General features: G+C 47.9%; 1 protein-coding gene across 5 annotated transcripts in view; it reads left to right on the top strand.

Annotated features, from left to right (window-relative positions):
- PRDM11 (PR/SET domain 11) overlaps nucleotides 1–15,344 on the top strand; it is a 47,532-nt gene extending 32,188 nt beyond the window's left edge. For 3 of the 5 annotated variants that reach the window (XM_066998952.1, XM_066998954.1, XM_066998953.1), the window contains 3 exons: nucleotides 1,541–1,728; nucleotides 4,923–5,573; nucleotides 6,411–15,344. In XM_066998952.1, coding sequence (XP_066855053.1) covers nucleotides 1,541–1,728; nucleotides 4,923–5,573; nucleotides 6,411–8,575 — 3,004 coding nt within the window. In that variant the 3' untranslated portion in view covers nucleotides 8,576–15,344. Of the gene's footprint in view, nucleotides 1–1,540; nucleotides 1,729–3,590; nucleotides 4,137–4,922; nucleotides 5,574–6,410 lie in introns of those variants that run through there. The other 2 variants (XM_013193831.3, XM_066998955.1) reach the window with 2 other exon arrangements.
- The last annotated feature ends 4,054 nt before the right edge of the window (nucleotides 15,345–19,398 follow it).

The raw sequence follows: 19,398 nt of genomic DNA, 5'->3' as shown, positions 1-19,398 counted from the left end.
GGCCTCTGCTCCTTCTCAAACGCATAAACCAGTGGTCTAAAGGTTCATTAGTTTTGTCATAAAAAATACATAAAATAAGAGTTAATAAAAGTCAATGTTTGGCTTATTTTGGCAATGTCAGAGCCTGTTTAAATAATTGCTGAAGATTGCAGACCGTCCTGGGTAACACAGTTGGGAAAAATGCAGCTGATTCCAGGCACATGCACAGTTGCTTAACATTAAAACCAGAACTGCTGCAGCCTTGGGCAGTCCGAGACACTGCCGACTCATTTTCTGTGTTTTGTGGGAAGTTTGACCAAGTTTATGACCTTATCTGTGTGGGTGAGTGTGGTCACATGCATGTGGGCTGGTGTCTTTATCTGTTCATGCACGTGGCCAGAGAAAAAAAGAGCATTCAGAGAAAAATTGACAGCTTCCTTAAGCCAAGGAAATGCCTGTGAGCTAGAGGGGAACGTTTGGGCAAGGGCTAGTAGCAACACACTGCTCATCTCCATCAGTGTCACTGCAGCAGGGAGTGCTAAATAACTGAGGCAAACGGCATACAAGAGGAAAAGGCTTTCAGCTGTGAACCAGTCCAGTCTGCGCTCAGGTCTTCTAGTCCTGGGCAATTGTTGTCAGCCTGTGCACAGAGGCAGCTAGAGCCATTATTACCAAGCCTTTTCATTTCCACTAACAACAAAAGGAGTGTAAGGATGAATAATATGATCCTACTTATAGATCTCTATCTTACCAAGTTGCACGGAGGACAGCTGGTTGGAGTGGTGAATTAGTATGTTTCTACTGAGCTGAAACTTAAACATTTTGTATCTGGAAAACAAACCCCATGCTCAGAAAGCAACTCTTCTGTCAGCACTGCCCGGAGATCCCCACAGCACAGTGCTGGCATTTCAGGCAGTTAGTGTTTCCCTAGACTTTCAGTGCTGAATGTCCAAATGAAAAATCTTCCAGTACTGGCACGACCTTGGTTTCCTTTTGGACTACCAGCAAATACCCCTGTGCATGTTGGATGTCTGTCTTTCTCTCCTAAGTTATCTCAATTCTGCTTGACCAAGAGGAGAGAAGCAAGGAAATCTGGTTTCTACTAAAAGGAAGATGATGTTGGGGAAGAGACCAGAAGAGTGGCCCAGCCATATTCAGGATGCCCCTGAGAACAAGGGAGGCCCTGGGATGTGAAATGCTGGTAGGGAATCTAGAAGTCCTTGTTTCCATCACTAGGCAAAGAATCTTCTGCCAGTGAGAATCTGCATCACCATTACTAGTAGAGATACTCCTTCAGGTCAGATGTACAGTGTAGTAGTCGCTTCCCCAGCAGAAATGGACTCACTGGTTTAGTGCTCCCTGGGTGTCCATGCTCGTTGTCCTGTATCTCTGGCACTTTGCACACCATTGCGTATAACTCCATGCTTTCCAGTCTGGCTGTGTCGATGGCTCTCTCTGAAGGTCATTCCAGCATCATCATGGTTGTCGTCATGGTGCAAGGGCGGGGGGGCACAGGAGAGAAAATGAGTGCTTCACGCCTGCCTTGTCACCTCGCCCGCAGGTATGTGATCATTTCCCGGGAGGAGAGGGAACAGAACCTGATGGCCTTCCAGCACAGCGAGAGGATTTACTTCCGTGCCTGTCGTGACATCCGGCCTGGGGAGAAGCTGCGGGTCTGGTACAGCGAGGACTACATGAAGCGGTTGCACAGTATGTCCCAGGAGACCATCAACAGAAATCTCACAAGAGGTGAGTCTCTTTCCACCCTTTCCCCAGTCCCCTTTGGCCGCCACATTTGTTGCACCAAGTGCAGTGGGTGAAGTAGGTAATGCCCAGGCTGTGTGAGGAGAGCTGCCCTTGTACAAGCAGCTCACGTCTGGGCAAGAGCCCCCAGTTCTGCGTGCCGTGGATGGAAGTTGCTGCACAAGAAGGACGATGTAAACACTGTCATGGAATCATGAAAGAAAGATTTGTGTTGTGTTGTGTTTTGTTCTGTCATGTTATGTCGTATCATATTGTGTTGTGCCATGTAGTGTTGTGTCGTGTCGTGTCGTGTCGTGTTGTGTTGTATATTCTGTGTGCTGCCAGGGCCTGATACAAAGCCCAGGAATCACAGAGCTCCCCTGTCACAAAACTTTCTGGCCTGAGGATTGCCAAACTGGTGGTCCCAGAGACAGGTGCTGGGTTTTTCTTTGAACATACCACTTTCTCTGGCTCCTGTGAGCAGCTTGTTGAAGGGAGCTCTGGCTGGTTTTGCGTGCATATGAAAGAGAGATTTCCTTGGTGTGTTTGTATGTCCATTTTCCTGGCTTAATTTATCTCCTCTTTCTTCAGAAAGATAATTTGGGATCGGCGCAACATCAGCTCCTTAGTCTTACAACCTTAGAGTGCTTGTACAACGTACAGAAGGCTTTGTACTTGTCAGATTGATTCTTCCCTGGATAAAAATTGTTATCTTATCTTAGCAATAGTCATGCTGGAACAAACCCAGCGGTCCTTTAGGTCAGTGTAATGTCAGCAATACAGGAAGCTTTAGAGGAAGGCAAAAATTCTTAATGCATCTATTCATCTGTACAATGCTGAGACCCGAAGTTAATTAAGGGCATTTCTTTCCAGGCCTAGCCACAGAACAGCAGGGCCTCGGAGGGGCAGCCACACTAAAAATAACTTTCTAATTAAAATTCCCGTGTATATTATTACACAGCTGCTGTTGCTGCCTTGACTTGGTAAAAGGTGTCTCCTCTTTAAGCATGGGGTGGACAAGATGTCCTGAAAAAGCTGGTTGTCCTCCATCACCTTGGAGTTCTTATGCACTTGCAGTGTTACATCTTGATGGCCGTGCTTGGGCAATTCCCACTTCTGAATTAACACTGGTATGAATGTGCGTTTCTCTGTTAATGACCGTATTAATCACTGAGTGATCAGGTACATGCTGCAGTGGTTTTGCTGCATCCCATGCAGATGTTAGCTGTCCAGATGGCTTAGTACTTTCTGAAAGGGCTGCAAAAGACAGACTGTGCCCTGAGAGGAGCTGTGTTGCAGCACTGGTCTGGAGGGGCTCCAAGGCTATGAGCCCTGCCCTACAGACTTGCCTTTAGTCTTGATTCATCATGGTGCCATGGTTTGTGTCAGCTGAAATGATAACACAGCTGGCTCGGTGCTATGAGTGCTGTGAAGATCTGCCTCTGAGCTCCTCAGGACCTGCCATATCCTGCCTCACACTTGGGTAGAAGCTTAGGTGGCTGTGTATACCGTCCAAGAAAACTCCTGACATCTTAGTGAGCCCATCCTGCGGCCAGCTGGGCTCCAGGCTGTGTTCGCAAGAGGACCACAGAAGCGTTGTTAAAATGGAGCATCACTTGGGGCCACTGCTAGACTTGCAAGACATTGCAGCCTCATCTGGGAGGGCACTGGGGGGGTCATCAGAGAAGGGCACAAAAATCTGCTGGGCTGTTTCCTGTTTAAAAGATTCCAAATTCCCTGCAGATGAACCAGTAAAGTGAAGTCGCAAGCTTTACTAACTCACAAAAAGTAACATGGTTCCTGGGTTTTGTTTCTATCGGTAGTTTCTGACCCGCCTCATCACTGGAGTTGATACCAATAATATGAGGGATCGTCTTGTGATTTCTGGCTTTTCCATAGGGCCAAATCGTTCAGTTGGCTAGGGGAAAAATCACCGAGAAAGAAGAAGGATCCATTCTCTAAAACCCTACCTCTGCCAATAGTTCTTGGAGTCCATAACAGAGAAAATGTTAAGACAGAGACCCAAAGCTCTGCCCTTAGAAATTCTCCAACAGGATGTGTTGCAAACAAGGTCTGTTGTTATGGATTCCCTCAAGAAGTGTCTGGGGTTCCCAGCCAGCATCAAACCCAGTACAGACCCCTGCCATGCAGGCCAACCCTTTTTATGGTGCCTTACTCTAACTGTTTTGAGTCTTGCATCTTTTCTGCATTCTTAGCATTGCTCTCCTTAGAGAGGGAACAGTAGCTTTTACTCCGTAACTCTTATGAAAGCATGAATACACTTTAAAAGCAAACAAAACCAAAAAGCAGCATAAAGCAGCGTCTTGTTTGGGAAGCCATCAATGCTTGAAGTTATTTACAAGATAGAAGAATGATGGAAATTGAGCCAAACCTATCGTCTTTTGAATTTCCAGGTAAGGAAATCTGGCTATTCCCTTTATTTTAAGCAATTAATAATTTGTATGAGGTTGCTTTTATAATGTGTTTTGTGTTTTTTTTTAATCACTGAATGGCCATGCTCTTAGACTCCACTGGCACAAGCTAGGTATCCCATCCTTGGAGGGCATACACCCATTGTAGCTCAGTTGACAATGCGTACCTTGGGCTTTAAGAGTGCAAGTTATTTCTACTCCTTTGCCTTTGCATTTCTGGAGCAGCCTCCAAACTGAAAGAGAGTAAAGGGGTTTGCAACCTTTGTGCTGTGGCGTGCACAGATGCTGGGGTTCTTGTGAAACAGTCTGAATCTCTCGCTGCACTGCTGTACACTCGATACCTTTTACCAAGTCAAAACAGGCACAGGTCTTCCAGCCAGCCAAAATGGCATTTGGGCTCTGGGCATTAGGTTCCACCATGATCAGTGATTTACCTCATAGGCTCCTTCCACCGCAGGTTGGTTATACCGCCAGGTTAAACAGGCTGCCTGTAGTTTCTCTTCTCTTTAAAGCGTGTGGGTCCTACTCCACTGTGGCTACCCAGGACTGTCTCTGTTTTTGCGGACGTGCCCATTAGCAGGGCTCCTCCTCTCGCGAGCCTCGGTTTCCACTGAGTTGTATCAGTTCCCTGGTTTATAACGCAATGTACAGACCTGCAGGGATTCAGCCTACCTTTTTGTTCTTTTTTTTTTTTTTCATTCAAGTTTTAGATTGAGGGATGTTGCTCGGTTCCCGGTGATAATCCCCACCCCTCATTTTCCTTTCTAGGAGACAAAAGGTTACAGAGGGAAAAGTCAGAAAAGAATGTGGAAAATCAAGAGGATATGAGGGGGCCACTCCAGCTCACGACATTAAAGCAAGGGAAGAGCCCCTACAAGCGCAGCTGTGACGAGGGGGAATCTCACCCCCAAACAAAGAAAAAAAAGATTGACCTCATCTTCAAAGACGTCCTGGAGGCTTCATTGGAGTCTACCAAATTTGAAGAGAACCAGTTAGCAACCAGTACACCACTTTCCATCAGAACAGTATCTAAATACCAGGCTGAAGACATATTTGAGAGGTGTGGCACTGCCATGCAGCACAGCTCCCTGAACCTCGGCAGAAACCGGAGTGAAGGGGAGTGGAAGATCCCCCATGGTTCCTCTTTTAGTTCTGCCAAAGAAGTGGGGATCCTTGAAGACGAGGAAGAAGAGCCTCTGTCTCTGAAAGCAGACAGCCCAACTGAGCTGTCACTGGCCTCTGCACAGGGCAACTCCCATGAAATCCCCACCACCTCCTTCTGCCCTAACTGCATCCGTCTGAAGAAGAAGATCCGAGAGCTGCAGGCCGAGTTAGACATGCTGAGATCTGGGAAGTTACCTGAGCCACCTGTGCTACCGCCCCAGGTACCCGAGCTCCAAGAGTTCTCAGACCCCACAGGTAAGCCTTGCCGAGTATCAGCCTTCTCCAAACCCTGCCTAAGGAAAGTAGTGAGATGCCTGTGTGCTGTGTACCCATCTAAAGCGTTTTGCTCTGAGTATTCAGGTGAACACGTGGTTCCATGGAAGGTTCGTTGTCAGGTTTTGTGAACGGGTGGGACAAGAACTGATGCGGAAGGCACAGTGGAAGACACTGTCTGGGAAAGACTCTGTATGACGACTCTCTCTATTTGTTGCCATTGTAATCAATCATGCACTGCCAATAAAAAAGACATTCCATTGCAGACAGTTTGTTTGCTGTATTTTTGATGGATTCTCTTTCAGCGGAAGCCCCTCCCCAGTACCTTATATGCTACCAAGAAACATTGCTTGAAAGTCCGAATGACTCAGTGGTAACACTGAAATTTGCGCTCTTTGTGTATGAAATAATGTGTGCCTCACTGGAAGGCACTCTCTGTTTTCTCCACTGCCTTACCACAAAACATGTGCCCCTTTCTGAAGGTACTTCATTTCTAACAGGAACATGCTATTGAGCAGCCAGGAGCCTTCACCAAAGGAATATTTGGGTCATATCATGTATTGTGCAAGTAGCCAGGATGTACTGTCATTTCTTGCTGTCCTTTGTGGCATGTTGGAGACAAAGTTCATATGCAGAAACGTTGATTTATTTTTCCTTCAAAGATGTAATTCAAATTCTACCCATAGTGCATTGTGGGCAGGGTATGTCCAACTCATCAGGCAGTGCTCTACTGTCACAAGTAGTATGCTTCTCTAGCTCAAAGTCTTGGTAAATACCTTATTTTTTCCTCCTTTTCTTTTTTTTTTTTTTTTTTTCCAGCTTCAGAAAGCATCATCTCTGTTCCCACCATCATGGAGGATGATGATCAAGAGGTGGATTCTGCTGATGAATCAGTTTCCAATGACATGATTGCTGCTACAGACGAGCCTTCCAAGATGTCTTCTGCAACGGGCCGGAGGATACGGCGGTTCAAGCAAGAGTGGCTTAAAAAGTTTTGGTTTCTGCGGTACTCCCCGACATTGAATGAAATGTGGTGCCATGTCTGTAGGCAGTACACAGTGCAATCCTCTCGGACTTCAGCCTTCATCATTGGCTCGAAGCAGTTCAAGATACACACAATAAAGCTTCACAGCCAGAGCAACCTCCACAAGAAGTGCCTGCAGCTTTACAAGCTCAGAATGCACCCAGAAAAGACAGAAGAGATGTGCCGAAATATGACCCTGCTCTTCAATACGGCCTACCACTTGGCTCTGGAGGGCAGGCCCTACTATGACTTCCGGCCTCTGGCAGAACTACTGAGAAAGTGTGAACTCAAGGTGGTGGATCAATACATGAATGAAGGAGACTGCCAAATCTTAATCCACCATATCGCCCGGGCTCTTCGAGAGGACCTGGTCGAGCGCATCCGACAGTCTCCTTTCCTCAGCATCATTCTGGACGGGCAGAGCGATGACGTGCTTGCCGACACAGTTGCAGTTTATGTACAGTACACAAGCAGCGATGGGCCTCCGGCAACCGAATTCCTGTCTCTTCAGGAACTGGGCTTTTCTACAACAGACAGTTACCTCCAAGCATTAGACAGGGCCTTTTCCAGCCTGGGAATCCGATTGCAGGATGAGAAGCCAACTATTGGCTTGGGAGTTGATGGTGCTAACATTACCGCCAGCCTGAGAGCTAACTTGTTCATGACAATCAGAAAGACCTTGCCGTGGCTTCTCTGCTTGCCCTTTATGGTACACAGACCTCATTTGGAGATTTTGGATGCAATCAGTGGGAAAGAACTGCCGTGCCTGGAGGAGCTGGAAAACAATCTGAAGCAGCTGCTCAGTTTCTATCGTTACTCTCCCCGACTCATGTGCGAGTTGAGGGTCACTGCTGCCACTCTGTGCGAGGAGACTGAGTTCTTGGGGGACATTCGAGCAGTGAAGTGGATCATTGGGGAGCAGAATGTGCTCAATGCTCTAATCAAGGATTACCTTGAGGTTGTGGCCCATCTCAAAGACGTCAGCGGCCAGACCCAGAGGGCAGATGCTTCCGCAATTGCCTTGGCCCTTCTCCAGTTCCTAATGGACTACCAGTCGATTAAACTCATCTACTTCTTGCTGGATGTGATTGCTGTGCTTTCACGCCTTGCCTATGTCTTCCAAGGGGAGTACCTTCTTGTGTCGCAGGTGGACGATAAAATAGAGGAGGCTATCCAGGAGATCAGTCGGCTAGCAGACTCGCCTGGGGAGTACCTGCAGGAATTTGAGGAAAACTTCCGTGAAAGCTTTAATGGCATTGCTGTGAAAAACCTACGGGTGGCTGAAGCCAAATTCCAGTCAATCAGAGAAAAGATCTGCCAGAAGACCCAGGTGATCCTAGCCCAAAGGTTCGATTCCCGTAGCCGGACATTTGTGAAAGCCTGTCAGGTATTTGACCTTGCAGCTTGGCCCAGAAGCACTGATGAGCTCATGAGCTATGGGAAGGAGGATATGGTACAAATATTTGAACACCTGGAGACGGTCCCATCATTTTCCAGAGAGGTTTGCAGAGAGGGGATGGACACCCGAGGGAGTTTGCTGATGGAGTGGCGAGAACTCAAGGTGGATTATTATACCAAAAATGGTTTTAAAGACTTACTCAGTCACATTTGTAAATACAAACAGAGATTCCCCCTCTTAAATAAAATAGTTCAGATCCTCAAAGTCCTTCCCACCTCATCGGCCTGCTGTGAGAAGGGGCGCAATGCCCTGCAGAGAGTGCGCAAAAACAACCGCTCTCGGCTCACACTGGAGCAGCTCAGTGATTTGCTGACGATTGCCGTTAACGGGCCGCCCATTGCCAACTTCGATTGCAAACGGGCGCTAGATAGTTGGTTCGAGGAAAAGTCGGGCAATAGTTATGCACTGTCAGCTGAGATGCTGAGCAGGATGTCGTCTCTCGATCAGAAGCCGATGTTGCAGAGCATGGACCATGGCTCTGAGTTTTACCCCGATATTTAGAGAGGAATGCCTCAGATCAGAAAGCTGTTGAATAATTTTTTAAATCTATACTCTAAACTTTGATATATTATATAAAATATATATATTATATATATTAAGGAAAAACCCACACTGAAAATTTAAAAGTTAAGACGATGTGCGTCTGATAGAAGCTAAGCAGAATTTTAAAGATTGAGACAATGTTTAGAAATTTACTGGTGTCTCCAACCATGGCAGCTGCAGTGTAGGTGGCAACATTTCATTCTTTAGAAGCATGTGCTGGGGCCATACTCTACATGTTCAAACCTAACAATCTATAAGCTAGATGACGGGTCTTTGTCAGCCTCCTCCTCCCAGTGGTTTCCTTTGTACGTGTGTTGTTGGTTTGTTGGGTTGATTTTTGTGTTGTTGTTGTTGTTGTTTTCCTCAGTTTTAATCTCTGCCTCTCTTTTCGTTGTTCAGTCCAGTTATTGAGCCATTTGAGCCTTTTGTTGACGACCGTCAGATTTCTGATTTCCGACAGAGCATCCTGTGCGTTTATGTTGTCCCTGGCTGCCCAGCTCCACCTGGTGCTCTCTGTTCGAGTGGGAGCTTCTCGCACTCACAGAGGTTACTGGGTGGAGGGAAGGGCTGGGGCCGGGTTTTTGTTTTTTTTCTGATTCAGAAACACATGCCTCCACTAAACTGTGATGCCCCTTTCTCAGTTCTCCCTACTTTTGGGCTGTAGAGTAATACTTGGCTTTCAGCTCCTTTTATGATAACCATAGTACCAGTCTATCATACATATATTATAACATGATGTCATGTGCAGACTATAAAATAGCAAAATAGAGAAGGCAGGGGGAAATTTTTGCATTTATATTTTTATATTGTAGGAAATAAATATATATATATATACAACTATTCATTCAAAACCAGGGCTGCTGTGGAAGCTAGACAGCCAATGAGTCAAGAGCCATCTCTGGGCAGAGATTCAAAGGCTTAAAAAATTATATTCTAATTTACATTATTTATACTATGTCTTTATAATCCTAGATTGTTGTGGGGTTTTTTTGTTTGTTTTGTTTTGTTCTGTTTTGTTTGGAATGACTGAAAGAAAAACCTGCTGCAGTTTGGTAGCAGGGGCTATCAATGCAAGATTATCTTGGATTATAATCATGTGATGATGTCCTATAAAGGTTCACGTATTCTCTTGTGACCAAGGTAACATGTTCCACAGCACAGCAGACTGATGACAGCAGGAAGAAGAGATGCTCTACTTCCTCCTGTGAAACATTTCTTCCTTTCTTGAAGGGATGCGGAGTCCAGCCAAAATGTGAATGGGGGACTTGCACCTTCTATCACAAAACAGATTGTTCTGTGGGCTTGGGGTTCTTCTTTGTTTTATTATTGTAAAGTAAACGAGCTCCACGCTTTCACAAAATATCACTTCAGGTTAGAAAAGCAAAAAAAAAAAAAAAAAAAGAAACAAAAAAGGTGCAAAAACTCCACAGATGCTAGTGCCTTGCCCCGCTGATGTGGCATGGACAGCACCAACCTGACCAGATCATCATGGGAGTGAGAACCCGTTGTCCAGAAGGTCTCCAAGCTGACAAGTTCTCACTTCCCAGAGGGATGAGCTTTGTGCCAAGCTGTGTTGTTTGGAAACATGATGGTGGTATCAGCAACACTGAACCTTTCCTTTCTCCTGTTACCCCCCTGCCCTTGGTCTTGGTGCTAAGATATCTCTAGAACCGTTGCTGCTAGTTGATAGCTTTTCATTTATATAAATATATATATATATATAATATTATTTTATTTTTTAAACTTTTTCGTTTGTTTTCAATGGAGATGTAGCATGTTTGGAACCGATCTCTCTCGGAGTCACTTTCACTGCCAGGGTTCACACACTGTCTTCCCCAGGAAAACACACACCTCTACCTAGATCTCACTCACCTCCCACTAACCCGTTCGCCCTCAGCAGACCTGCACGGTTAATGTCGGTGGGCAACCAAGCCACTGCCTACCGGCTCAGCTCTCAGACCCGCGGACACAGCCAGGCTCATGTTTTTGTCTGAGCTTTGGAAATGCTTCCCCTCTATCCCCATGGCGAGGAGGAGAGGTGGAGCCTGGCTGGAGCTCTTGCAGTGGCCAACCCTTGCCTCCTCTGCCCCGACTCGGCCCTGTTGCGTTTTGAGAGGGGCAGAGCAGCTCCCGCACATGCCGCGGGATGGCCGGGCGGGCGGGCTGCAGTCCGTAGCACTTACTCCCTTTCCCTCATGCCGTACCTCAGATGATGTGTGGCCTGCCGCGGGCTCGTTCGGGTGGGGGGCAGCAAATGTGCTGGGGCCCCCCCGTGTGCCTCCAAACAGCAGGTGGGCGCAGGCACCGGGGCACTTCTCCCTGCCGCCCTCTGGCACGTCGCGGGCTAGGTTGGGGCATCGCTCCGTAGTGGCACCAGGGCATCAGTACACAGCGCCTAGGAAGCAGAAAATTGTTTTATTTGCCTAAACTGTTCTTGCATTTTTTTTCCTGCCTTTCCCAGTAAATTATGTGATCAAATTGATCCATTTGCCTAAAAGCATAAGAGTTAAGCTGGAAACCCTCCAGCATGGTACAGACTCAAGGCAGCTCTTTGTGTGACCACAAAATAGGGATCTCTGTACACGAGGTGTTTGTGGCCCTCCAGACCCAGCAGTTAGTTTTGTTCATGGTGCTGCCGTAAAGCTGACGGATCTGTTTCCTTCCAGGGAGATGGCAGGTCTCCTCCTTAATTACAATTTGAGGAGATGGTAAAAGCAAAAAGAGAGTCCCTGTAGAAGAATTGCTGCTCAGTGGGTCCCTGACCTGGAGATGGGCGAGGTAAACTTAGATGTTGGAGACAGGCAGATGTGGGAGAGTCTTCCTGCTCAAGGTGTGCACAGATGTCTAGGGAAGTGTGGCAGCAGGAGCAAAAATAACAAAAATATATATATATTTGCTGTGAGCTGCTGTCAGAGAGGCCAGCAAGACAGTTTCCCTCCTCCTCTTTTTAAATTTTCCTTTTCTCAACTCCATACCTCTTTGTGGGGGAGAAAAAAAATCACCTGCCTTACTGTTTGCAGCACTGAAAACTCCTTGGCATGGGGCTTTTTTTCACGGAGGCCTACGTGAGGGAAGAGACACTTGGGAACAGGCTCCAGGCACCTCTGTAAACAGGAACAATTCCCCAGTGCTTGTGCTGAGCCGCCTAAAATGCCTGTGTGCAGCCTCCACTCCAAACCTCTTTGCTTTTTTTGCCACTGGGGAAAAAATGGTACCTTGCCTTGGTTGGCAAGGTAAAAGCTGCCAGAGACTTGTTCAGAAATGATTCTGTCATTTGCCACTCCTTCCTTTTGGTTCATTTGCAAATCCCAGTCTCATCAGCGACATCTTTCACCGGGTGCTCTTATTCCCAGTGGCAAAATGAAACGTGCAGCGGGTGGCTTTTTCTCCAGGCAGCCAGCTGAAAAAGGGAAAGCGTTTGTTTCTTTTGCAAATAACTTTGCTTGTGTCCGTGAGCAGTGTCTGTGGGAAGAGCAATTCCCCGTGACTGGATATTGCTGATACCCATAAGCGGGAAAGGTCAGAGACCCCTTGCATTGGTTATGGGGAGGGGGGAAATGAGCACTTGCTGCAGCAGCCGCAACACAAAGAACTCCCCATCACCCCCACATGAGAAAATAAACCCAGCCTTTGTACTAGACAAACGCAGGTGCTTTGCAAGTTTTCCCTCCAGGTTTATCCACCTATCTCAGATCTGTAGCTGTTACTCACATGGATAGTCCTGTGGATGGAAACGTGACTGCCCGCACGAGCAAGACTGGGGGGAGAGGAATAACAATGTAAAGCGCCCTTGGCTTTTCAGCACCCTGCCTGGCCAGCCTTTCCTGAGAGCAGGTGCCTTTCCGTGCCCTGTTTGCAAATGCAAGCAGCCGGCTCGAGGGGATGCGAGGCCGGGCAGTGGCAGCGTAGGGAGGTCATGGCGCAGGACAGAGAGAGGCCACCTCGGCTGGGAGGTCGCCGTGCACCGGCTTTAATCAGTGCCCTTCCCACTGCCCTGACCCAAGGGGAGGTTGTTTTGAGCATATTGCTCACAGCATCTTGAGCGGCTGCAGCAGCGGAGAGAGGAGGGTTTTGTTTTTCTCAGATGAGCTCTTTATCTTCTCCTCCCCTCCCCTTCCTAGCTAGGGCATCTGACTGTGAATAATGTGCACCTCTTCAGACCCCAGGGTTTGTACTTCTAGCCCGTGGGCTTTTTGGTTGCCAATTTCCCCTACCCACTTTTTGCTCAAGCTCCTTGACTCTTATCACCTGCTGCAAAGCAGAACCCCTTAAGCACATGCAGACATCCTTCTGCAGGGCTCGCCCGTGGCTGCGGGATCCAGGGCCCTCTGGCCACAAGACCGAACTCAGCAGGGATAATCCTCACGGAACAAGAGACCAAAGCTCTTCCCATACCAGCAGCAGCGCGCGGGAGCCATGGGGAGGAGAGGCGGTGGGCAGGGTCCCGGTGTGTTGTCCATGCTGGGGTTTGCGCTGACCCCGGCAATGTCCCCCGTGCCAGTTGCGCTTTTGCTGATAGGAATCCTCAGACGTGATTCAGGCTCCGTCTATTTCTTTCTCACAGCACAAACTCAACCAGGTGGCCCGCAGGGTCTTCGGTGTCCCCTTTCCTTTTTATCTCATTTGTATTGCTGTTTGACCGATGGGTAAAACACCTTAAACAGCCGGCTTGCAAATAAGCAGCAACATGCTCTGCTTTTGCAGATTCCCCTCTCAGCCCTGTCGAAAGAGGTCTTAAAAGCAGAGAAATGGTACGTTGCTCCCCCAGCCATTGTATTCAATGCAGTAATGCCTATGCAATTCCTGTCTCCCTTGGAGACATGTATGATGTGTGTGCATGTAAGCTAGTGTATGTATACAGTACATATGCATACAGTCTATATATTGTATATACGCACATCCCAGTACATATACACACCGTACAAAAGATAAAAATCACATGCTTATATATCTATAAATAAAATCCTATATATTTATATATTTCTATGTTTTCGATAGATATAAAGATATAATATAGAGATAGAACCAACCACCCTTGTGTAAGGCTGGCCCTGTGTTCTGGCACAAGGCATGTAACACTGAAGACTTTGGACTTTGGGACAGTTTTAGCCATACACTGAGGCCTACATTTACACATATAGCACTCTACAGAGAGGGGCTTTGCTGTGGTTAGGGCAAGGGGGCTCCTTGCTGGCATGTTCACCAAGTGCTCAATAAGGTTTGTGCAACACAGGAATGTCATGGTGTGGGAGAACACTCGAGTGTCCTTGTCTTCTTCTGAGTAAGCCTTTGGTGAAGGTCCTGTGTGCTCACACTTGGACAGATATGTATCCCACCCTCGTATGCACTTTTCTGTCTCTGCGTGGATGTGGTTGGCAACTGAGCGTACCCGTGCCGCAAAAGCATGGCTCTACTTTTCCCACCTGCTGTCACTAGCACAGCACGGGGCAAGAGAGCGCGTTTGCACCAGTTATCAGTTGGTGATCAGCGATGTAGCTGGAATAAAGCAAGGAGAGCCGATGCATTGTGAGTTGAGGGACAGTCACACGGTCAGAGCCGGCAGGGACGCTCTATGGAGCCAGAGTAGCAAGCAAGAAGGGAACGGCTTTGTCAGGCGCATCATGCCGCCACTGCGCTCCAGGAGCCCGTGGGAGCCCTCCCTGTGCAAGCAGACCTGTGCTTATGTGCCCAGCATATCTGTGCTGGGACTTGGGGTGGATCCAGGCAGTGGCTCCTGTGGTTCAGCTCCTCCACCTGCCCCCGTGCCTCTCTCCTCACGTGGCAGCTGTTGGCACGGGCCCGGCTGCGCAGTGGGTCTGGCGGTGACAGGCCACGAGCAGAGGCCTGGCTGGGCCTGGTGGCCACCTCACTGCACGCTCGGTTGTTTTCATTTTCACCTTCTGCTGGGAGGAGGGTGGGCGTTAATCCCGACAGTTGGCTTACACTGGTATCGCACGAGCCGGCGCTGTGCAAGGTCCCCCCAAACTCCACATCCCCCCCCCCCCACAAGGCCTCTCGCCTCCACACAACTGGTAATCCACCTCAGCCGCGTCCCGCCCGCAGCGGGCAGCTCCCGGCCCCGCTCCTCACCAACCTCAGAGAGGGTTTCCTTGCTCCCAGCCCCCTCCTCCGGATGCCACTGACACTCATGCAGGCTCGGCGAGCGGGCACTCTGCCGCCGGGCCACGGACTCTGATGCACTGCACCTCATGTCGAATAAGCTCGCTGGGCCAGGTGGGGGAACCGCGTCTCATATGCTGTAATGTCCCAGATGCTACGGGAGGGCTGCAGAGCTTTCTGCCAGTCGTGGCGTCCTCACAGGCTCACCCGACTGCTGGCGAGATGCGTTTCTCGTTCTTACTTCCGGAAAACAGAAGGTTTTGTCCCAAACCTCTCCGTACCCCCACCCAAGCACAGCCCTGCTGAACTGTTTCAAGCTATCTCACACCCACCCACCCACCACACACACACACACACACAATGAGAGAAAAATATCTAGAAGTCTATTACTACATATGTATTAATATGTTAATATCACTCTTTTGGAGAACATTAAAATGTTATTACTTTACAGACTATGCTTTATAGTACCTGTGTGAAAGGACCTAGGACACTGGATACGAATAGAGCTATGTTGATATATCATAGTATGTACACGAGAACCTTCCTTTTGTCATATTATCCTTGTAATGTAAAATGATTGTTAATAAAAAAACATATAAATTTATCAAGTCAGATTGCTAATGCTTTCTATTGTTATTGGAGGTTAACATGATTTTCCCAAAACAAGGGCATCCAAACAGATGCACCCCCTCATCCGCAGCCCATTTTGGTGGATGGTGAGTGTAAGGCACGGGTCCAGTGATTATTTATCCAGCAGGGTAAGCTGCAGCCTCCGGAGGTAGCTCTCCTTCTTAGGTGACCCATTCCCAAACGTGCTGTGTGTAACTGCAAAAATCCTACAAAATGCTCCTTCCAGCTGCTCAGTGAGCAGGTCCACCACCTCCTGGGATGGAGCTGCATCATTTCACCAAGGGCAAGCAGGAGCGTCCGTGGATGAGCACTGGGCTGTGAGCTGTGTTTCCTGAATAAACAGCTGTCAAAGCGTGAAGTATGACCTCCTCCCATCGCTGGCCCAGCCTGGTAGCTGCTGGGTACTGAGGCCCACAGGAAGGTGCAACGGGGCCCATCCTTCCTTTGCTTTGGTTCAGTTTTGCACGCCAGCCCTGGCCCAGACTGCCAACATCTGGTAGACGGAAACGTAGGCGGGCAAGGCCCTTCCAGCTCAAACAGTTACTCTCTCAAATGTAAATGTGTCTGTATGTCAGTGGGAGAGAACCAGAAAACGCAGGAGGAGGGATCCTGTATGAAGAACTACAACAGTGTGTTGATACAGATAATATTGCTGAGCCTCAGTACTGAGACGTGAAAACTGTTGTAAACAGGACTCGCTGTTTAATTTAACTGGGTCTGGGTGAATCTTGAGTTTTCCAGTTGATCCTGGAAATGGATACCAGTGAAGAAGCTAGTGTTACATGAGGTAGGCAAGTTATTTAACCTGCTAGCAAACTTAATACAATGGATGTGTATGGTTTAGAAAGGGGGTTGTTCCCCCTTAGAGAATCCACAGGCATATAAATCCTCACAGTCCTGGGCTTTAACCTGGTGACTTGCTGTGTCCCACTGGTGGTTGTTCAGGTCACAACACCCTGGTGCTGGGTGGTTTGCTGGTCCTGGATGGAAGGAAACATGAGTGCAAATTCTGGCCTTGAAGGAGGTTTGGGCTTAGAGGGCTCACAGGCTGTAGCTGATGGGAGAGTTGGGCCTAGGGGAAAAACACGCACTCAGGAGCACAGATGACTGCCAGTGAGCAGCTGTACATCAGTTTCAGAACTCAGTGTTCCCAGTTTTAGCCAAAGACAATGACAGCCGTAGGGACTAGAAGCGAGAGGCAATTTCCAGACTCAGAAGTGAAAATAGCCAAAAATTAGTGCTCACTTAGAAAAGGTTTTTCTTAGTGACTTCCTTGAAGTCATGAAGCAATCCAAGTATTACAAATAATTTGCCATTTTCTGGCAGCTTTCACTGCACTGATTAAACTCATTTGTTTCTGAGCAGTAAATAAGCCCAGCTAAACCCCGTCAGCAGCCAGGGCATAGCTCCAGCTCCGCAGGCTTGGGGTTTGCTGGGCACTCGGCAGCCAGCAGTGGAAACCCTGTCCCTGAGGTTTTGTCTTTGCTAGTCAATTGGTAGCACACCAGGCAGGGTGATGCTTGACTTTCAGCAGATCAACCGTGTGTGAAGAGTAAGAGCAGCATGCAAAATTCATTGCTAATTTGTAATTAATTTCCTAGAAGTGGTTTTGTGCTGTGGACGCTTGACCACTGCTGTTGGCAGTGATTGGCCTCCTTGCTGATAACTGCAGACTGAGGACTTAAAAGCAAGATTTCTTCAAGCAAAGTACATGATCTGAGTTAGTGTAAGGAAGGGAAGCTTGCACGAATTTATCTGGTCTACGGCTAAAGGTGCCCTTCATTTTTAGGACCACTGATTCCCATGTCAATATGAGTGAAAAGGAAATTGAAAAATTCCTCGGTGATGGTTGTCATGGCATTAACGCCTGGCACGCTCATCCCCAACTCTGCTGGTGTCTTGGCCGTGCTCCACAGAGATGGCTGCTGTTAGCAGCTGGCACTCAAAATTTAATTTAGCCAAAAACCAAATGTGCTGTCCCTTCCTGGAAACAGGATGCTTGTAGGGGAAACAGGGTCCAGCCCCACGGCAGCACACAGCAGTGGGCACAGAGGAACAGATGCAGCTGCTTGCAGAGCTGTTGCCACACAAACAGAAGCACAGCTCGTTTACAAGGGGCTCTAAAAATATCCGACGGATAATCAAAGGCTCCTGTGGAACAGCATCTGTGCTAACTAGACTTCTCAGCTCTCTGAAGTCCCTCGTTTTAAGTTGTTTTGATGCAAGGGGAAAAACAAGCTTGCTGTCTGCACTGCTGTCAACTGTCCCCATTTCTGGGGAGACGGTGCGGGGTGGACGAGCCACGTGGAGGTGGCACGGCAGGCACACCAGGGCCGGGATGGAGATGGGGCTGGCAGAGCCAGCAGGTACATGTCAGGCCTGAGGTGTCTTTCCAGGGACATTTGGGGCCCCTTCCTTGTTCAGTTTATCAGAGGTCACCAGTCAAGGTGCAAGGAAAGGGAGGAACAGGCTACAGACCTCTATGCCCAGCACTTGCCATAGCTTTGGCAAATCCACTGGGTTAGGTGCCCCTCTCTCCTGGCACACAGAGGATTAAAGACCAGCCCCATTTTAATTTTTAAATAATGGTGGGAAAAAAGTTCTAATAAACCTGATGTGGCAATGAACAGTAGGGGCAAAAGAAGGATAGTTCTGTAGAGGCTATTGCTGCTTCTGAATAGGCTGGGCTGGGAATTACTGAGTAGTCCAGCATCGATCCCCTGGGCAGGGAGATTTGTAAATGTCAAACATACTGCCCCTGTTCAATGCCCTGTAGGGCATACATGCAGCTCCTTTCCCTCCGCCTCTGCGGCAAATGCTCCAGCAGCATCAGCTCTGTGGTGCAGCTGACAGACGAGCAGCAGCCCTCTTTGTGAAGCCAGCAACAGCCTGGAGCTCCGTCAGACTCGCTTTGCTGTTTCTCCTTGTGCTCTAACACTGACTGTGATGGGTGACAGATTGCCCCCAAACTGTCAATGAGGTAAATAGCTCCCACTCCTGCCCCCCAAATCTGTCTTCAGTTTCTTTTATGTGTAGTTTTAGATCTTTGTGTCTTGTTAGGAACCAGCTAATTCCGGTGATAGTATTAGGTCAGGCAGGTATTTGCACTTATTGGTGCGTGGTTTGCAGAGTATCATCAGCACCCCCTGGAAAGTACTGAGATCAGCAAAAAGGCTGAATCCAAGTTCACTTCTTAGCTTTGTTTTGGAGATGGAGCCTGTATCTGGGTGGAAGCTGACTGCCAGATCCTATTCCCTAACCTCTTCAAGCTGCAGGAAAGCCTTTACAGCTTTGCTTAGCTACCACTCTGCTGAAAAGCCAACAGCTTTCCAATGTGTGGCCAGAACAGGACTCCACTTCTGGCTGCTCCCCTTCTGATAGTATACTCATTCCTTGGAGGTACCGTGCAGAGGACCTTCTGTGGACTTACCCCAGTATTTTGTACCTCTGGCTTGTGAGCCGCACACACAGGGGACTTACCCTACAGCAAACAAACAGACACAATGTCAATACAGTTTGGAATTATTTACTTGTGGTGATTTACATTTTGTGCTGTAACATTAGACACAATGGTTGAGACTCATGCTCTTGTTTGTGCTTTGGACTGTGCGTACAATATAGTCTTGACAAACAATATCTGCTCTGTACAATAAACACATTCAAACACTGAAGGACTGAGTAAGCAGAAAAGCCTTCTCATGCTGGAAGGCCACAAAACACTACTTCACTTTGCCACTATTGTTGTAGAGTTTGATATTACCAACACAAAATAAAACAATATAAAGTGTCAAGTATTTGTATTTGCTCATCATGCTTATCTTTCAGCACACGAACCAAATTCATTTTGAGACATCGCTACGTTCTGAAACACATAAAAGATGCTGCCAAAGCTCTGCCCTTCAATCCAATCAAACTTCAAACTGACCTCCAAAAGAGTGCAAGAAGCGTGGTCCAAGCTACCTTGGCTCCCGGATTTAACTAAATGTCATTGTGCTTAACTCAGACCCCTGCTATTGATACAGTTTTTA

The sequence above is a fragment of the Anser cygnoides genome, chromosome 5, assembly GCF_040182565.1.
Source record: "Anser cygnoides isolate HZ-2024a breed goose chromosome 5, Taihu_goose_T2T_genome, whole genome shotgun sequence".
Taxonomy (NCBI): Eukaryota; Metazoa; Chordata; class Aves; order Anseriformes; family Anatidae; genus Anser; species Anser cygnoides.
The sequence above is the reverse complement of the archived record's forward strand: the minus strand, read 5'-3'. Positions and strand labels throughout refer to the sequence as shown.